This window comes from Pleurodeles waltl, chromosome 10, assembly GCF_031143425.1.
Source record: "Pleurodeles waltl isolate 20211129_DDA chromosome 10, aPleWal1.hap1.20221129, whole genome shotgun sequence".
NCBI classification, from domain to species: domain Eukaryota; kingdom Metazoa; phylum Chordata; class Amphibia; order Caudata; family Salamandridae; genus Pleurodeles; species Pleurodeles waltl.
In genome coordinates, this window is record NC_090449.1 from 257,192,908 (window position 1) to 257,213,416 (window position 20,509).

Below are 20,509 nucleotides of genomic sequence, written 5' to 3' on the forward strand. Positions count from 1 at the left end.
CCTTTTTTACTTTAATTTAATTTTTAACCAATATGTCTCAGATTAACAAATAAAAAAGTACCTGTGTCATTTTGAAGGTGTACATGCATAATGATGCATGAGCGGCGCACATGTCCTTACACATGCACATTCCTACAAAATGATGTGGCTGCAATGGTCATGTCATCAGGTCTTTTTTATGTTTCCTTCTTTTGGCAATGCTGCAAAGCATTTTGCCGATGCTGTACAGTATCTACAAAAGGCATTGGCAAAACTAATCAGTCCTAAAGGTGAGACCTATTGTCTTTGCCACTGTTTATTTTTGATGAACCCTGGTGGCTACAGCAACTTCAAAAAAATGTAGGCCTGTATTTATACTTCAGTTGCGCCGAATTTGCGTCATGTTTTTAGGCAAATTCGGCACAAATCTAACTCCATATTTATATTTTGACGTTAAACAGGTCTAAAGTCAATATAAATGAGTTTGCACCATTTTTTGGATGAGTGCACCTACTTTGCTTCAATGAGATGCAAGGTAGGCATTCCCTTCTAAAAAATGGTTGTGGGTCAGACCAGGTTTTAGGGGACCTGTGGACCCATTTCCATGGTTAAACACCAAGGAATGAGTCCACATGTGCCCTCCCCAAGCCCCAGGAACAACCCCACCCACACCAGAGGGACACCAGAGGATGGGGGGCCCCATCACAGGTAAGTATTGGTAAGTTTTGTTTTTTTAAGTGCCATCAGGGCTGTAACTTGGGGCCCCCTGCATGGCTCAGGGTGCAATAGCCATGCCCTCGGGACACATGTCCCCTGTGCTGGCCATTGGGGTGGTGAGGTTAGGAAAGACAGGAGTCATGTTTTTGGTGGCTGTGCGCCAGGAAATGGCACTAGTCTGGTTAGAGGTTTTTATTTTTGCCTCTAACCAGGCTAGCGTCATTTTGTGATGCACAACCCCCTGCTTCCCTACCGTCACCCCACACCTGGCCAGAGTCTTTTTTTAAGATCCTATCCCAAGTTTAGCACCGGCTTGCACCATTCCTTTAATATGGCGCCCAGCTGGCACTATACTTTTTGCCGCAAAACTGTGTTTGCGCAGTTTTGCTGCAAAAAGTATAAATATGCCCCTTATATTCCAAACCTGCTATGCAAACCTAAGAGAACGCAATAATCTAAAACTCTTGTGCCAGTCAGCTTTGTAAACAAAGCAGTGGCAACATGGTGTAATCTACTGACAACTCCTTATTTCACTAGAGTAATCTCCATAAAAAGTTAACCTGTTTTTTTTACAAGAAAAAAACACTGTTGCCACAGTTGAGAGTTTGTTTGTAACAAATCAACTGCATCTTTCCCATCCATGAATATTAACTGGCTGTTGATTTTCAATGTTACACAAAAGGTGCAGTGGTGTTTAAGCATATCCGGTGTGCCATTTCACCATGTTACAGAAACACTTTGCTTGTCAGTGTAACTCTGTTTGTGTGCTCTGTCCCTAAGAGCAATTTTCAGAATAGCACATTGGAAAGTGAAAATATTCAGGAAGCATATACCTTAACATGCATTGCTAGTGGTGAAACCTGTAAATTCAGTCTGCCTGACTCCGTGGAAAAGGAATCCTTGTCAGAGGGTAGACCTATTGGATCTTTGCCAGATGGTGCCTTTTGACAACTAAGACCTTCTCAATCATAGACTGATGGATGAATGCTTATGTAACTTTACACCATCAAATACAATTCCGCAGTAGCCTTCCAAGCATCTTTATGCTCATTACCTGAATTTTTCTGAACGCTGAGGCAGAAGGTATAGGCAGAACTAATATTCCAAGTAAACCGCCAGGAAGTTCAGATTGTAGGTCTGCTTCCCAGAGGAATTCTTCTGTAAATTCAGATCATACGAAATAATATTAGAGAGGGCTTTCTAACACTTCAAACGTTCAGGATTATTGTCAGAGTAGGCACTGCGAATGTTCCCATCTTCAAGGCAATTAACAGAGGCAGTCATCTGCAGGAGCATCAAGCTAACTGCAAAGAATAGATTTGGGGTGCTACAACGTTCTGAGAAAATACACATTGCTTGAGGATTACAGTCAAAATGTTGGATGCACAATCAGTCCCTCTGAAATATCAATCCTTTAGACTCACTGTCAGGAGAATCTGAAAAGAAATGCTGATTCATTGATAGAAGTCTCATGATAGCTTAAACCCTCAGACCAACTGCCAGAGGTGGGAAGTTTAAGCCTTTCACTACACTTGACACAGTATGATATTTAAAATATGAGACCTTCCCATGAATCAGATGGGGGAGTTTAAACCTTCAACTATGTTGCTAAATGAATCAGTCTGAAAAGTAATTCTGTGTTTAATGTCAAAGCAGCCCATCAGAAAATTCTAAACTTATCAAGTCATTGGTAGATGAAAATACATCCATTCTTAACTTATTGTGAAAAGATGCCTAGTGAAACATCAGACCATCAAATTAATTTTGATATGATGTCTTCTGATAATCTGATCTGGACATTCATAATCATTTCATTGGCTGATAAGTACTTCTCCAAGTTCCGATCTTCAAACAAATTACAAGCAGAGCCTTTTTTTTAAATGACATATTTCCAAATCAATTCTCCTGAAAATACAGTTGAACAGTCAGACTGCTACCATTAGAACATATTGCCAACTCCAACTGCAGATCAGACCTTAAACCTCACGGTCGGAGAGATTCCTCTAAGTTCAGAAATCCAAATGTATATCCAAAGAACATCTTGTGCGAGTACAGATCTTTAGTCTCACTTCCATATGAGAAATTCACAACCATCAGGCTTATTGCTCAAGGAATATTTGTGAGTATTCAGACCTTCCAAACCATTGCTAGGGTAGGCCTTCTAAAAATGTATACTTCCAGGATCAGGGACAAAGTAAACCTTTTGACAGTTATGATGATCAAACTCAACACCAAAGGCGGATTTCTGCAGATCTTTACCTTCAGGTATGCCAACAACAAATATATTATTAATGTTAAACAAGCAGACACATTACCTGAAACAGTCCTTCTGAAAGCTAGAACCTCAGCCGTCAGGTGGAAACACGAGTATCTGTGACATAGTGATCTAGAAATAATTTTTTAGACATACCTGTTTCACTTACCGAGACACATTTAACAAGTAGAAAAGTGATTGTACATGATACTTGAATAAATCATATTCACCCCAGAGTATATAGATTGTATTAATTCTATATTTTGTGGCTCATCTAGAACTCTACAGAAGGTTCCTAATCATTTACTAATGATTCATGGTCCCATTTCAGAAGGGCTGACCAGCCAAACTGCTAGACCAGAAACCTTTCTGGAAGTGAACACAAGAAACTCAAGAGGAATTTCAGCCTTGTTCGCCATCATCAGTGATCGAGCAGATGCTTGAGTTCAAATGGAGTGATCTAGGGACCTTGGCCTGGATATGCCCCCTCACTTAGGGAAAGGAATCTAGTAATACAAATGAGGTGAAGGGTGATGTTTTAATTATAACCACTAGGAATTTCCCAGGGTAGCTCCACTGTGAATGTTTTTTAGCTTGGATGTGGCATTACAGAACCAAACAAATGCAAATCAGCCTTACTGCCACCCGAACAAGGTGGTGTAGTCTGATCTATTAGCCTTCTCGAAATTCAAGCCACACTGCTTAACGAGTTATTCAGAAAGCTCAGATCTGTTGAATCGTATCCATAGACTATCTACTAGAACTCATACTTGAAATCTCAACGTTCTGACTGTTCTGGGCTTCAGCCTCATTGCCGGACTATATGTTAGGGAAGTTCAGACCTTCATATTCATTGCTGAAGGAATGCTTTAGGAAGTTCTGACCTAAAGATTAATTGGGCAAGGATGTATACCGAAAATTAGGACATTCAGATCCACTGCCGAAGGAATGAGTCTGAAAGTTCAAAAATGCTGATTTATATTAACAAACTGCTTTCTAGAATTAATGTCTTCAGCTTCATTATTGGAGGAGAACTAAAGAAAATTCACACCATCACACTCATCGTCCAATGGGTTCTGCCTAAAGATACAACATTCAGACCCACTGCCCAAGGAGCTCTTCTGAAAGTTTAAAAATTGAGACTCATCACCAGAGAAAGTCATTTGAAAAATCAACCTATCCCACTAACAGATTGAGTATTCTTGTGCCAGACCTTCAGGCTCACCAAATTACAGTCGGCCTTTGGAAAGTTTGTACATTTACACTCAGTGACAGATGAAGGCTACCACAACTGTGAAACACAAACATGCTTACACTGAGCCCCAAGAGAGAGCTAGGAATGTAGAAAATAATTTTAAAAATCTGTTTACTTACTGTGCCACATATTTCTTTCTCCCCCAGTACAGGGTAAAACACCTACATCTAAATCAGTTTGTCAAGTGTGTCAATCAATTTAATTCACTTAATAACTACCTCATCTGGCTGAATCAGCATAGCAGTTGAAAATCTAAAAGTAGAAAAGCTCTGACCTCAGAGAACACTGGGGACAAAAAAAATCTCAATATCTAATTATGTACTGTATTCATCCTGATCAAACTGCAATCATTTACAGAATCTATGACGGACCTACAATGGTTTGTTTACTTTGTTGTTGAATACATTCAAGGGTAAGAGACAGCGACTCTAAATGTACCTGCACTATGAGGTAGATAGACTGCTGCTATTCACATAAAATGTTTACATGAAGCTCGATAGTTCTATTGTAACTTTTCAAGTGTCAGCCCTAATAACTGTAAACATACCTGTGGTATCCGTTAGACCGCTGCTCTTCACATACACTGTTCTTGTGAAAGTGCATAGCTCTGTTGTAACTATTAAATCGTAAGCCACAATTACTGTAAACATACCTCCACTGTCACGTTAGACTGTTGCCATTCATGTAAATGTTTACATGAAGTAGGACAGTTCTTCTGTAACTATTCATGCATAACCCATAATGACTGTAAACATACCTGCACTACCAGAATACACTTCTGTCGGTCATGTAAAAAACTTTTGAAAAGTTGAAAAGTGCTAACTATTCAACCATAGGCTACAGTGACTCTAACCATACCCGCAATGTCAAATTATATTGCTGCCATTCATGTAAATGTTCACGTGAAGTTGGATAGTTATGTTGTAACTATTCAAGTGTAACCCAAAATTACTGTAAATGAGCCTGCACTATCAGGTTAGGTTGCTGTTGTTCATGTAAAATGTTCTGAAAAGTTGGAAAGTTCTGTTGTAACTATTCAACTGTAAGCCACTGTAACTGTAAACATACCTGCACTATCAAGTTAGATTGCTGCCATTCATGTAAATGTTTACGTGAAGTTGAATAGTTCTGTTGTAACTATCCAAGTGTAACCAACAATGGCAGTAAACATATCTGGGGTATCAGTTTAGACTGGTGCCATTAATCTACAATGTTTATGTGCGGTTGGATAGTTCTGTTGCATCTATTGAAGCATGAGCCACAATAACTGTAAACATGCCTGCAGTATCAGGTTAGACAGCAGCCATTCATGTAAATGTTTACGTGAAGTTGGATAGTTCTGTTGTAACTATTCAAGCATAACCCATGACTGTAAATATACCTGTGCTATCAGTTTAGACTGCTGCTTTTCATCTACAATGTCTATGTGAAGTTGGATAGTTCTGTTGCACCTATTTAAGCATGAGCCACAATGACTGTAAACATGCCTGCACTATCAGGTTAGAAAGCAGGAATTCGTGTAAATGTTTACGTGACACTGGATAGTTCTGTTCCATCTATTCAAGCACAAGCCACAATGACTGTAAACATTCATGTAAAATGTTTATGTGAATTTGTAAAGTTATGTTCTATCTATTCAATCGTAAGCCACAGTGACTGTAAAAATACCTGCACTATCAGGCTAGACTGCTGCTAGTCATGTAAAGTGTTTACGTTAAGATGGGTAGTTCTATTGCATCTATTCAAGTGTTAGCCACAGTGACTGTGAAAATACCTGTACTGTCAGGCTACACTGTTACTATTCATGTTCAATGTTTACATGAAGATGGATAGTTCTGTTGTATCTATTTGAGTGTTAGTCACACTAACTGTAAACTTACCTTCACTATCTGGTTAGACTGCGACCATTCATGTGACATGCATACGTAAAGTTGGAAGGTTTTATTGTAACTCATGCAGTCTTGGAAAAGCTGATTGCTTGAATTTGTATTTAATATCTTTAAAATCATCATCAGGGAGGAACTGTTCAGGGTAACGTTAATATGCTGTAAAATTTAACATTATAGTAGATACAACTTCCATTGTAAGTTTTAAAATCAATGTTCTAACATCTTTCTATAAATCTTTCAAAACTGCATTCATTGTTTTCAGCTTGAGCTTGCATACAATGGTGGTCATTCTGACCCTGGCGGTCTTTGACCGCCAGGGCGGAGGACCGCGGGAGCACCGCCGACAGGCCGGCGGTGCTCCAATGGGGATTCAGACCGCGGCGGTAAAGCCGCGGTCGGACCGGCACCACTGGCGGGGTCCCGCCAGTGTACCGCGGCCCCATTGAATCTTCCGCGGCGGCGCAGCTTGCTGCACCGCCGCGGGGATTCCGACCCCCCCTACCGCCATCCAGATCCCGGCGGTCGGACCGCCGAGATCCGGATGGCGGTAGGGGGGGTCGCGGGGCCCCTGCAGTGCCCATGCCACTGGCATGGGCATTGCAGGGGCCCCCGTAAGAGGGCCCCTACATGTATTTCACTGTCTGCTGTGCAGACAGTGAAATACGCGACGGGTGCAACTGCACCCGTCGCACAGCTTCCACTCCGCCGGCTCGATTCTGAGCCGGCTTCATCGTGGAAGCCTCTTTCCCGCTGGGCTGGCTGGCGGTCTGAAGGCGACCGCCCGCCAGCCCAGCGGGAAAGTCAGAATTACCGCCGCGGTCTTTCGACCGCGGAACGGTAACCTGACGGCGGGACTTTGGCGGGCGGCCTCCGCCGCCCGCCAAGGTCAGAATGAGGGCCAATGTGTCTAAAATTTAAATCTGACTTCACACAACTGTTGATATGCCCATATCTAAATATAAACACTTATTTTTTTCAAATGAGTATCACAAGTGTATCTTTTTTTTCAACTCTCACTTCTATTCTGAAATTTTAGGGTAAATAACCTTTGGGAAATAGTTCAGTGTTTCAATGAGTTAAATGCTTGCTGCTGAGTCGCAAGACACGTGAAGGGTTCATAACCTCCTCAAACTTCTATCCTCCCAATGTGGGCCAAACTGAACACCTTTAAATTCGGAATGAATAACACCTGTTATTCACAACACATAAAGGGCTCACAAAACTAAGGCATACAGCGCTATGTGGTAAACAAGTTATTATCATAAGCATCTTAGTTCTTTGTAAAAATTGTAGAATAAAAATAAATTGCTTTTTGGAGAAACAAACGAGTATTTCAAAAATAAATATAAGAAAAATACAAAAACAATCTATTGTATCATTCAGAATGGAGACAACATGAAAACGTGACACATTCTCTAACAGAAGTTGATACATGAGACGCAGTGAGAGGGTGACAACGAATAAGGGTCACGACATCTTACAATGCCTTCAGTCCATGCCGTGCAATCTGCACTATCATGCCCAAGTACACCCCCGCCATCGCCAGAACTAACTGGCCCCTGTGCTCTGGAACATTTCTTGCCACCATTACTACCTATAAGGACCATTTGTGAACTTCTAAATCAGTGCCTCAATTTCAACACTGTCTACTGCGCTATCACGAAATATACGCATTAGTGTAACAAAATGCTCCGCAGCAGCCGCAGAGAGACATGGGCAAATCAGCTGAAACAAATAGGCAAATATAAATAAATATATAAATAACTGAATACTTGAGTAAACTAATAAAGCTCATTTTACTATTATAGCATATCCAATAAATTGCAGCACTCCTCGTTATACATTACAACCACTTGTACTACCTGTGAAGGATAACACATCAGTTCGTGTACTCAAATATTAAAAGTCAAACAACACACTGCTTTGTCCCAACACGATCCCACGAATGAAAACAATATATGTCGTGACAAACTTTTTCAGATCAAGGTGGCCTGTGGTATTGCAGCATGCCCGCTTCCACGACCATACGCGGAACATAACCTTTACACCTGCAGGACAGAGCAACACTGTGTTGAAAAGCAACTCAAAACAGCGCTGTACACTTTCTAAAGTCCAACCAAATGTACAACTCCACAGCACTCTCTTAAACCAAACGTGCAATGCACAACAGCCTTCATAGAATGACAAAGCAGAGGCTGCTCGTTTACAAACATACGAGTGTGAGGGTAGCGAGGTACCTGTCCAGCTCTTCCCAAGTAGACAAATATGTCATCCCTCCTTCAGAACAGCCAGCGCCACGGTCCCGGCTGCAGCCCGTCCACCGCACCCCCTCCCCGTCCTTCAAGTCTTCATCTCTTTGATTCTCCGCATGCTGGCAGGGGAAGGAAGCACACGCACAAGGCTTTGTTTCACGCGCAAGGCTGTGGGGACAGGCGAGCCACTAACCTTTAGTGCGCGGACGAGCATGTGGGGCAGCGAGCAGGAGGCAGACAGGGGGTCACGTGACCCCCCGCGCGCTGCATTCCTGGCATGGCTGGGGCGGGTCTGCGGGGGTCAGGGGACGAGTCCCTGCGTGCCGACGCCACACGCGAGGGTCCCGCGAGCCGCTGATGTCACGTTGCAGGGGCCGGCGGAGCGTGCGTGGCGGAGCGTGGACGCGGGCCGCGGATCCCTCGCTGGCTGCGAGGGGCTATTTAAAGGAGGTGTGCGTGATCTGCTCGACTTAGATGCCTGCTTACATGTTTGAACATGTACCGGGAGATTTGTTGGTGAGCTGCTCTTTGAACACAGAAACTCGCCCCCGTGCTCCAAGTTGACACTCTGGGCGACACATCAGTCTTTTTTTACGCTATACACAGCTGCATTCGTTTTCGGCTGCACTGGAACTTCCATTTGTTTCATTTATAATTTTAAGTTTTAGGAGAAAAAAATCAGTGATTATTGAACTGCAGTCATGGAAGACGTCTGTGACAGTGGGTGGCAGTAACTTACTGTAATCGCATTTTAAATCACACCTCTTCGTTTTATGTTACGCTCTTGCAATATTTTGAGTTATTTTTCCCACCGAGAAACACGAGAGGCTGCGCGATGTAATCCAATATATCCACCGAGAGCAGGATCCTATCTCACAACATCGGCGATGACCCGGAATTCTGTTATCACGCGCACAGATGTGGGTGCACGCCAGTGTCCCACACCTTCGTCTATTAGACAGGAAATCTGATCCCAGCTCTCGTCCTTCCCCCCAGCATGTGGAGGCATTGACTTCAACAGCTGATGGCGGGAAATGGAAGTACAGCAACACAAACATTTCTATTACACTGATCCATCCTTACAAAGCACGCATCACAATTAAGCACACACAATGCAGTCGTGGTATCATCGTGCTATTCTATAGGTGTTCATCACCTAACTCTGGAACATACAGCAAGCAAGCAGGTGTTGTGCTGTCGTGACCGATGTCCTAATTATAATCAAGTTCACTGAAATGATACCCCATGGGGGCAACAAATTATACTGCAGTGTTGACTGAATTATGCGGCAAGAAAATGCATATTATGCACCATAATGCAGCACATTTTGTGCTAGCATTTCTTTACATTTTTACACATTAACACTCTGGGCACATCATTAGTATCAGATTAACCTCCAAATGCAGCAAAAGGTAACTCAAAGGAGACGAGGCAAGCTTTGTAAAGGGCCTCCCACTGCACACCAATACGTTACAATCCTCTATAGTAACTCTTGATCCATCTGAACTTGAAGCAAGCATCTTTTGTTAAAATATGCAATTTATGCAGCAGATGATAGATTATGCGGCAAATGCCTAAAATTATGCGGAATATGCAAGGAAAAGGCAACAACCGCAAAAGTGCATAATCCGAGTGGCCCTGATAATAATAAATATCGATTAAAATGAGTGCCATGTCATCATTCATGAAAATTAGGGAAGGCGGTTGCTACCCCTGGATTGCCTATTCGCACCCCTGCCACCACACTCTTGCAACCCTGATCCCAGTGTCCATGAAGGTAACAGGAAGAACAGAAAGGGAGCAGGGATCTAAGAGCCATGTTCAATTTTTGTAGTTGCCATATCTTGCCCTTCAGCTAGTTTCTGAGCAGTAAACGGGAGGCAGATGAAGGACGAGACAAGGGATCGACCATGTGGTGGCATGGGTGGTCAAAGAATGTGTGATGTCCATTTACTGCAATTGGTCTTTCAGTCAATCAAGCAACATCTGTGCGTATGAATACATTCCTGGCATCTGGAAGGGCATTTGGACATGACAAATGTGCCATTGTTGTTGCTAAAGTTCTGTAAGGCGGTGGGTGTGACTAGAAAGTTCAAAAGAACAACAGCTTGAATCTGAAAGAGGGACAGGTTACATCTGCCCCCAATGGACTCATTAACAGGAACTAAACACAAATATCAATTCTGAACCATATTGTTGACAATGAATAGAGGGCACAGAGTGGTGCAGTGGCAAATTTGCTGAACTGGACAATTTCCTGCATAGCATAATGCAAAATATGATGTGCTAATGCCAAGTTAAAATTAACTAAGATGGCTGCATAACCGTTACGTTCGGTTCTAAAAAGCCCTTACCACATGTCTAAAATGGCTGACTCTGTGCCCTGGTCTACAACTGACCTGGAATGTATCCAGGAGTAAGTTGCCTCGCAGAAAGGTACACTTGTGCTTCTCCTAAGTATGTTGTGCAAGCACAGTTGTGCAGCACCTTTGCTTCCTTGTCGCCAGTCTTACATACATCTGAAACTCCACCTTAACCCATTCCCAGCATTTGAACTGTGTCTCCATGAGAGTGGTGTTGCTAGAGTGCCTTGGCTCGTAATGCAAGCAAGGGGAATCTGGTCACATCACTGTGGCTTGGTTGCAGAAGATAGCTATAATATAAGTGTTCACACTCACGGGCCTCAGTGCCACTACACTTGCTGCAAGACCATTGGCCCTGAAGGTGACAGGGATGTTCTAGGTGGGATGGGGTCTACTTCTCAAAAAACATAATCGCAAAGAAAAGTATAAATTATGAATTTTCAGCAACGTAGATTTGATAAAAAGAGATTGCTCGGCAAGGATTTGTCTGAAAAGCATTTGTTATCCTCAAATAAATACTTATGAATGCATGTTACCGCCCTGCAATCAAATGCACTTCACTCAGTTATGCAACCATAACAACCAGCACATGCACTAAAGCTGTAATATCCGAGTGTGTTCGAAATTTGCAATTATTCTTTACAAACTATTGTAGATTTTTTTTTTTAAAGGGTCCCATGCAAAAATACATTCAATCGGAATCCTGAGTGACATTTTCTACGAGTGTATACTCCGCAATAAACACATCAAACTAGAAACTGGCTGAACACTGGCTCGAAATGTTTTACGAGTGTGCACTATGAAATCTAAACCAGAATATCGTTGGCACAGAATACTCGGGACAAAATACTGAATCCGAAATACAGTCAGGTAAGTAAGTATAGATTTTCTCTACCTAAGTACACAAATACTTACTTTGGTGATATACACATATCTTTAAGGTATGTAGATGTGGAGTTAGGAAGAGTAAATCTATACTTTCCTATATGCACTTACCTTTCGACATTTTGGGCCTGATTCTAACTTTGGAGGACGGTGTTAAACCGTCCCAAAAGTGGCGGATATACCACCTACCGTATTACGAGTTCCATAGGATATAATGGACTCGTAATACGGTAGGTGGTATATCCGCCACTTTTGGGACGGTTTAACACCGTCCTCCAAAGTTAGAATCAGGCCCTTTATCTCTTCATATTCTGTTCACAATATTCTTGTCACTCCCTATGCTGTTGGTCAATATTCACCAGTTCAACTCAGAACAATCCTTCACTGGCAAAATTCAAAATAACATTTTGTGTTATGTGTAGCAGTAAACATTTCTCTTATTTGAAACAATGCGAAATTCATGAATAACGCAAGATTTCACCTGTATACCAATATTTTAGAACAACCCTACTAATATGCAGAGTGTCTTTTCTGCAGTTCAACCTCAAATCTGTTACCACATTAAAGCAAAGGCATGCATTTACACCCACATCACCCATACACACACATGCACACTGCATGCAGCTGCACTCGGATGCTTCAAGTACCTGCAAAAAAACCTGGACAACGACTGGGGCTTTCTCAGTACTGGTCTCCTGCCAGCGCGTGGCCCTTTAATGGGCATGGTGCTGATTCTCTCGAACCGCACCTGTCGACTTCAAAACAAGCCCAAAAGACAAACGAGAGATATGAAAAACAAGCACAACGTGCATATGGCATATGTATTATTACTGCTGTTCGACTAGTGCGTCCACGTATTGGGCGAATGCTTATATGAATGGAACGCCAATTATGCACGATTCACTTAGTCCCCATGACTGAAAATAAGGACACGACTGGTGCTAGTCTGAACCTTTGGATGCTTATGTGTCTACTATTGCGCAATAACAGGATTTATCAATGTTACTGGTTTACAAATATCTATTTGTGTTTTTATTTATTTTATTTTGTGTGGCAGGAGCAAGTTACCTTTCGGCCATGGCTGAGTGTTTTGAAGTGCCAGAGCAGTGGTGGGGAAAGGGAGAAGGTGTCTGATTCATAATGCTATTTTGCACGTGTGTTTAATTTACAGACAGGAACAGCTTGATTTACGACTGCAGATTGAGGCGGTGCGTTCAGAAAACAGGAGTTTACATTGGTAAATCCATTTACTGAAACGTAATATTACACCACTGCAAATTAATATTAGGTGGAATTACATCTATTCTTACAGGCCGGAGTGGCCAGTCCTGGCATGAGCTACTCTGGAAAGTTTATGGACATCCACAACCTTATCAGTGTAGGTATTTTCCATCCTTTTCTCAGCATCTTCCCAACCTAAAAGTTTAATGTCCACACTGGGAAATTATTTTCCTCATGGAGAAAACGAAAACGCTACCTATTGTGGTTTGGAAAGCACGATCGGTTGCATAATTGTAAAATATGTACAATAATATAGGTACACAGCTGATGGTGGGGAGTATTCCTGGGAAGCATCTATCCAGCTTCCTGGAGCGCACCTGAAATTATTTGAGAATTACTGGAAATATGAAAATCTACACACAAATGTAGGTGTTAAAATGCAGTTCAGATTTTCGAACTTTTCTGTGAATGATCAGATAGGGGGCTCAAAATGGATTAGCAGCATCAAAGTAAGTATGCTTGGTTTTCTACCGAGTGACGTGCTGGGCACGTCATTTCACTAAATCAGTGGTTTTGCCAACACACCTGCTGTCACAGCTCAAACAATTGCAAATTGGGCGCCATATTTTCAGAGGGTTGAAAGGATGGACTCAGGTTGCAGCTAGGATTCCCGTAGACCTCTAAACGATACCCCATCCCCAAAAGTTACTGTAGAAACAAAACTTGTAAGAATTTGAGTCCCTGTCAGGAGTAAATCGATTTGTAACCATCTTTTTGCTTTTCTGTTCTATCCTGTCTGTTTTTACAATGCTATCAGAGGTGCTTCGGGGTGCTCTGTATAGTTTCTTTTTATGTGTACAACACACTAACATACAGCCATGGGGTGCTCCAAAAGTGTACCCCCTCACACCGACTGGCGATTGGCAAAAGCCTAGTTAGCAGTAGATATTAATGGATGACACTGGCTAACTTTGGTAGCTGAGTTCCATCCCTCCTCCATGAATACATTCTGTGTGCTTTATGTTTTGTGGGGGTGCACTTCAAGGCCGAGATTACTAACACTTTACAGTGGGCTACATCACAAAAGAGATGCAACCCCAATGCAAAGTGTTGAGGAGAAAAGTTGCCTAAAGCAAGGGAAAGAAGCGCTATGTGCTACTTTGCACCAAGGGGTGTTTCCTTGCAAACACCCACTAGTTTTAAAGCAAACCCCTATCTCCTAACAGTTGTAGACAGGGATCTGCACCAAAATATTAGGCATCCTTGAGGCAGGTGTAACAGTGGAGCAACTTTTAAAAACATTTTTCGAACTTTGCATGTGTGCTACACTGTGCAGTACACACACAAAGTGGGAAAATGTATTAAAATGTAGTGTTTTGTAATGGAATGGTTCGGTTCTGGTACAGTACCTAAGCTTGGCAGACGGCACTGTGGTGCAAGGGTGTATGCCTTGGCGAATGGCAGCATAAAGTGCCCCAGCACTAGGGGAGAGAAAAACAGCAGCATATCTTAGTAGATGTGGAGCAGTCTTTCACTCCCTCCTTTACCCCGCAGCACAGCAACTTCGGTTTCTGTGCTGCATTAAAACTTAGTAAATATGCCCCATGAATGGTGAGAGTCAGGTTCCCTGACAGAAGAGATGAATGTAGTAAATTCAGTGGTTCCCGACTCAAAGGTGAAAACCAGTCTGCCTTCTGTCATCCTTGGAGAATTCCTGTGGCCTGCTGCTCTGAGACCCTGGAGCAGTTTCACCCTTGGATGGTTTCTGGGCTGGAATATGCGTCCCACCCAGGAGTTTCCCAGAACCTTGAAACATCTGTTTTACTTGCTGTGTGCAGTACAAGTTCTGCTGTGCCAGATACTCGCCTGCTTGCAGTTGGGATCTCTCACTTTGGCCTCCATCTTCCCATCTCCCCAAACATTTAATGCTCTTGCTTGGTGAGACCGAATTAAAGGAAGCGATGGACCTTAGCTTCCTGCCAAAACCTCTATATTTAGATAACCGCTGGCTGCTGGAGGCAGAATTTTTAATCATGTTGGATTTCAAGAAGGAGTTTTCTGGCTGTGCCTATGTCTTAGTCTAAACAGCATTGCCATGGCTGCTCCTTCATGTCTGGAAGGAGAGCAGCTTGACTGTCGTGAGATAAGAGGACCTACACTGACCAAGCACATGCACAAACTAGGCCCAGCTGATGAGGCCTCTACGAATGGCCCACTTAAGAAATCAACTTCCCTAGAAACACCAAGGACCTGGAGCAAAGCTAACCTGAAGAGAAACAAATATGCAACAACCCCAAGGGCTGAGGACATGCTAGAGATACCGGAGGTCTGTGCATCTTGATGGGTCTGCACTACCCGGTCAATCTGCCCTCTACCGCTAGAATGTGCCTGCGCATGTGATGCAGTGGGCAGGAGAGCAGTGTGAAAAGGATATCTTTATCCGTTTTTACATGCTGGAGTCCGTGGATGTCCAGGTTCTTAGGTTGTGTGGGGCCCTTGTGTTTTCCATCCAATACAAGGCCTGTTGAGCTGAACTTGTGACCATTTAGGCAACAGCTGTGTTACCTACTGTTCCAAAATTATCATGCTGAAAAATGCTGGTTTCACAATCACCTAGGATACTGTCGCTCCCAGTGGAGGCCTCAGTATCCATCGTGTGCCCCATACTGGAAAATCTTTACTGTCATCAGCTGATTGGGATAAAAAGGTTAAGCAAATGTTACAATAATCCTTGGGAATCAATCCCCAGTGCTTTACCATCCCCCAGGGCCACTTGTTGGGAGCCCTAGGACGCCCTTTCATTAACTTAGAGGAATAATTATTACACATCGCAAATAATCTGAATTCTTATTGCTATAAATCCGTAGTTCTAATCACAGCCCCAATAAGTACATTGTGGTTCATCTTTTTCATAGCTTACATTTTTTAAATATCCTGACATTCATTCACTGTTTGATTACTGGGGATTACTGTATCTCAGTTCGAAACCCTTCCCATCTCGTGTACACCTGGATTGCTCGACCGTGGTACACATGCGTAGTCTAGTGCACACCCTACTAACTATATTACCTGGTACTCAGTGGCTGCCCTAGGACCCAACTTAAAGGCATGTAATGGGTCGTGTACAAGCAAGCCGTATGTCCGCTCCCTCTGGTGCTAGAGGCAGTGGAAGTGAATCTAAATGTAGACTCTTAGCAGTGACTAGCAGTGCCTTATTTGTAAAAGTAAATAAGCACGAGGGTATAACCTTTTCTTAGGAGCTAAACACTGGCACTGCAGAATGGCACTGTTGCTGAATACAAAGGATGGCTACTATTCATTCCTCCGATGCCTTTTTCTTTACTTCCTGTGTGTTTATGTCACTCTTGCAGGTTACTTTCATCTCTGTTTTGTCGCTTTATTCCTATGTTTCTATTTTTCTTCTTTCCTTATCTGCCGTTCTAGCTCTTACTCTGTGTCAAAGTCTGAAAAGTTATTTTCGGTCCCTAGGAATGAGTGCCGGAGTCCCCACTAGCAATCAGTCCCCACTAGCAATCTCTGGCACCAATTAAGCAGTGACTTGCTAGGCATGCTGTAAGGACCACAGGCGAGAGCACAGAGGGTCCATGTACTGTTGCTCTACCTTTTCACCCATGTGCAGATCTAAAGAATTGTGTTCAACAAAGAAGCAAGGCGTGGCTGAGCAGAACCCCCTTCTACTGCACACTAACATTCCGATGATTCCCTGCCACCCACTCCATTCACAAATGTTTTCATAGATTTATACCGAGCACACGCCCAACTAAAGCAGCTGCATGAACCACTCCACCCACGAAGGTTGAGATGTGAAACATGCTCAGCAAAATGCGCTAGGAGTGTGCTATGCCGAGGACGCGGCCTAACCCGGAAGAGGACGAACAAAAGGCTGACAAAAATAAACGGAAGTGGATTTTGTAAATGTCAAAGGAGGGAAGAAAGCAAGGGAGTGAATCTGGAAGCGATATAATCCACCCAGCATATTTCATCATATCCCCAGATTAAGCAAAAAAACACAAAACAGATGCATGCATCAATGGATGGACATTTTATAGTGTACTAGGAACAGCGTATAAAACAACATTCAGGATTTATGCTCGTGCAATTTTACATTGATATTTGAACCGACACGTGGACCATCCAAACAGTACAAAATGTCATTTTTGTACTTTCCAAACTCTGCAGCAGTTAGTTTACCACTTGGGGGTGTAAATGTTGGTGCAAACTTTCACCAGCACCGATACAATCCATCCAGTCTGGATCGTAGCACATTTCTGCAGCACTGGTGCAATCTATGTAACCCTGAAATAACAGTGACGCACCAGTACCGGGGCCATCCATATAGTAGTGTGTGCCACACCGCACCTGCACTAGTACAATTTATGTAAATAGGAAATGTCAGTGCGCACTGCCCAAGCCCGCCGGCAATCTATGTAATTTGAAAATGTCAACACCACATGGTACCGGAACTGGTGCACTCCATGCAATCGATAAATGACAGTGACACATTGCACCCGCATTGGTATAATCTATGTAGTCCGTAAAGGACAGTAACACATTGCACCAGCATTGGTACAATCTGTGTAGTCCGTAAAGGACAGTAACATATTGCACCAGCATTGGTAGAGTCTGTGTAGTCTGTAAAGGTCTGTCACACATGGCACCAGCATTGGTACAATCTATGTAGTTCGTAAAGGTCAGTAACACATTGCACCAGCATAGGTGCAGTCCATGCACTGCATAAATTACAGTGACACACTGCACCAGCATTGGTACAATCTATGTAGTCCGTAAAGGTCAGTAACACATTGCACCAGCATGGGTGCAGTCCATGCACTGCATAAATTACAGTGACACATTGCACCAGCATTGGTACAATCTATGTAGTATGTAAATGACAGTAACATATTGCACCAGCATTGGTACAATCTGTGTAGTTCCTAAAGGTCAGTAACACATTGCACCAGCATGGGTGCAGTCCATGCACTGCATAAATTACAGTGACACACTGCACCAGCATTGGTACAATCTATGTAGTCCGTAAAGGTCAGTAACACATTGCACTAGCATGGGTGCAGTCCATGCACTGCATGGATTACAGTGACACATTGCACCAGCATTGGTACAATCTATGTAGTCTGTAAATGACAGTAACATATTGCACCAGCATTGGTACAATCTGTGTAGTCCGTAAAGGTCAGTAACACATTGTACTAGCATAGGTGCAGTCCATGCAACGCATAAATTACAGTGACACACTGCACCAGCATTGGTACAATCTGTGTAGTCCGTAAAGAACATTAACACGTTGCACTAGCATGGGTGCAGTCCATGTCATCCGGAAATGCCAGTGGGCATGTGCAAATGGGAAATGTCAGTGGATACTGCCTCACCATTGGTGTAATGTATGTAACCTCTTAACTGTCAAGGACACGTTGTACATGCACTGGCGCAATTTATGCAAACTGGAAACATCAGTGCCAGACTGAAGGGGCGTAGGAGACACAAAATTTCTGGGGGGACAGGGACAACCCTGAGGTAGGCCCTCTGCACAAAGTTTGCACCCAGAAGGGTTGCCGTGGGGGGGGGGGGGGGGGGGGGGCCGTTGGGAGGAGGCGGTTGCCTCCAGTCGAGTCCTGTGCGGCCATCAATTCCCTGTCTGCTGGGCCCCTGGCTGCCTATTAGGCAGCGACAAGTTCTGTGCTGCTGTTTGCCTGTGTGAAGTCCTAAGAGGCATGTACTGCCTGCTGGGCGCAGTGCTTCCTGTCGATTCCTGTGCTGCCTGCAATGCACTGTGCTGCCTGTTAGGAGCTTTCTTTCTAGTCAGGCTGTGTCAGTCTCTGGCCCCCCGCCTGCCTGTGAAGGTCAGTAAGGCCTATGATTGCTGCTAGGTCCTTGTCTGATTGTCATGTGGCAGTCCCTGTGCTGCCGCCTTCCTGTGAACTGCTGTGCTGTCTAACAGGGCCGGCCTTAATGCTGGTGGCGCCCTGTGCGACATTGTTTGATGGCGCCCCCCAGTGACCACCTCCGCCACGGATTCCCTCACTACAATCCATCACAACTCTCTCTCAGATGCATTTCATTCGTTTTATAGCACCACTCATACCGGGAAATATCCCTTACAAGGCAATCAATGCAATGCAATGCATTGACCACGCTGCCATTACCACAGATATGGGGCTAGCATGGTGGGGTAGGTTTTAGGGAACAGGGTGGGGGTCATGTAGTATTTAGGACAGAGCGGAGTAGGTTTTAGGGTTCAGGGGGGCAGAGGCGTCAAGGTAGTTTTTAGGGCAGTTCAGGGTAGGTTTTAGGGTTCAGACTGGGGGCTGGGTAGTTTTAAGGACAGGGCAGGGTTACTTTTAGGGCTCATGGCAGGGGGATTAGGGCTCAGGGCAGGGGCAGTTATAAGTGCTTGGAGGGGTGGAGTATGGTATCAGGTGTAAGGGGGCAGGGCTAGGAGAATTTACCACGCATGTTCCTTTACCAAACATTCTTTTACAGCAATTTGTTGTAAAGGCATGAGTAGTAAAGACGCGGTCGTTGTTGAGACCGCAATGTTAAGGCATGCATGATATACGCATGTGTTGTTCCATCATTCAGCCCTCATACCAGTCTAGGGTGTCAAAGCACTTTACATCACACAGACAGTACGCAGAGACAATCATCATATATGTGTGAATCATTGTATATGAAATGTTACATAAGACAGAGGAGTACAAGGTGTAGGTGTCACAGGTCATCCATACTGGTAGCAGGTATAGTTTCAGAGTGCTTTATCTGGAGAAGCGCAAACTCTGAATTAAAAACGTAACACCATGGTTGGGGGCTCTCTTTAATATTAAGAATTGATTTGCGCTCAAATTAACTTGTTTTGCAACATTAAGTTAATCAAAAAGTGGGGGGAAATCATGACGCTCTAATCTATACCTTGATGTTTGCATGCAGCTCTTTGATGAGTTCATTGCTCACTGTTCTATATTCAGTTATCATTTATAAATTGCAGGTGACAAAAAAGGAGCGGGCTCTCTGATGTAGGAAGCTGGCCTGGTGTGTGGTGAGTACCTATGGTATTATCACCTTATACCAGGTCCAGGTATCCCCTTATTAGTGAAGTGTAGACAGTGTCTGTAGCTGTGGATGAGCAGCCAAGACTTATTTACGACACATGCAAAGATCATGCAATACCACTGTAGTCCCACAACACTTACACATATGAAAGAAATGTGTGTTACGAAATTAAAGGTTCCTTATTACAGTACCACAAACACTAAAAAACTAGTTAGGCAATACTCCAATAGGATGTAAATAGCACACTGTTATATGTACAGTAGCAATCAGAAATTGGCATAAAAAGCAATAGAAAACAGTGAAAAGCAATAGGCAACACTGAAGGCCTAGAGGGGACCAGACCATATACTTAAAAAGTGGAATGCGAAAGCCGGGTCCCCATGCAAGGAAGTGTAATCAGTAGAGGAGAGCTGCGGGAACTGGGAAACCCCAAATGTAAGTACCAGAATGCCCCCCAGCGACCATGAGAAAAGAGGTAAGTTACTGGTTTTTCCCCAACCCACCAAAAGGACTTCAGAGAAGGATATTGCAAAACGCAGGCAAGACTGCAAAAAACTAGAGGTGGATCCTGGAAGAGGAAGACCTGGGAAATAAGGGGACCAAATCCA

At 43.5% G+C, this 20,509-nt stretch overlaps 1 protein-coding gene across 3 annotated transcripts in view; it reads right to left on the bottom strand.

The window, feature by feature from the left end:
* The window catches only part of RHBDF1 (rhomboid 5 homolog 1), a 337,002-nt gene that overhangs the window by 166,601 nt on the left and 149,892 nt on the right, over positions 1 to 20,509 (bottom strand). Inside the window, exon 1 of one of the 3 annotated variants that reach the window (XM_069210378.1) lies at positions 8,332 to 8,585. The exons of the other annotated variants lie outside the window; for them this stretch is intronic. Coding sequence (XP_069066479.1) covers positions 8,332 to 8,366 — 35 coding nt within the window. The 5' untranslated portion in view covers positions 8,367 to 8,585. Of the gene's footprint in view, positions 1 to 8,331; positions 8,586 to 20,509 lie in introns of those variants that run through there. 3 annotated transcript variants of the gene reach the window in all.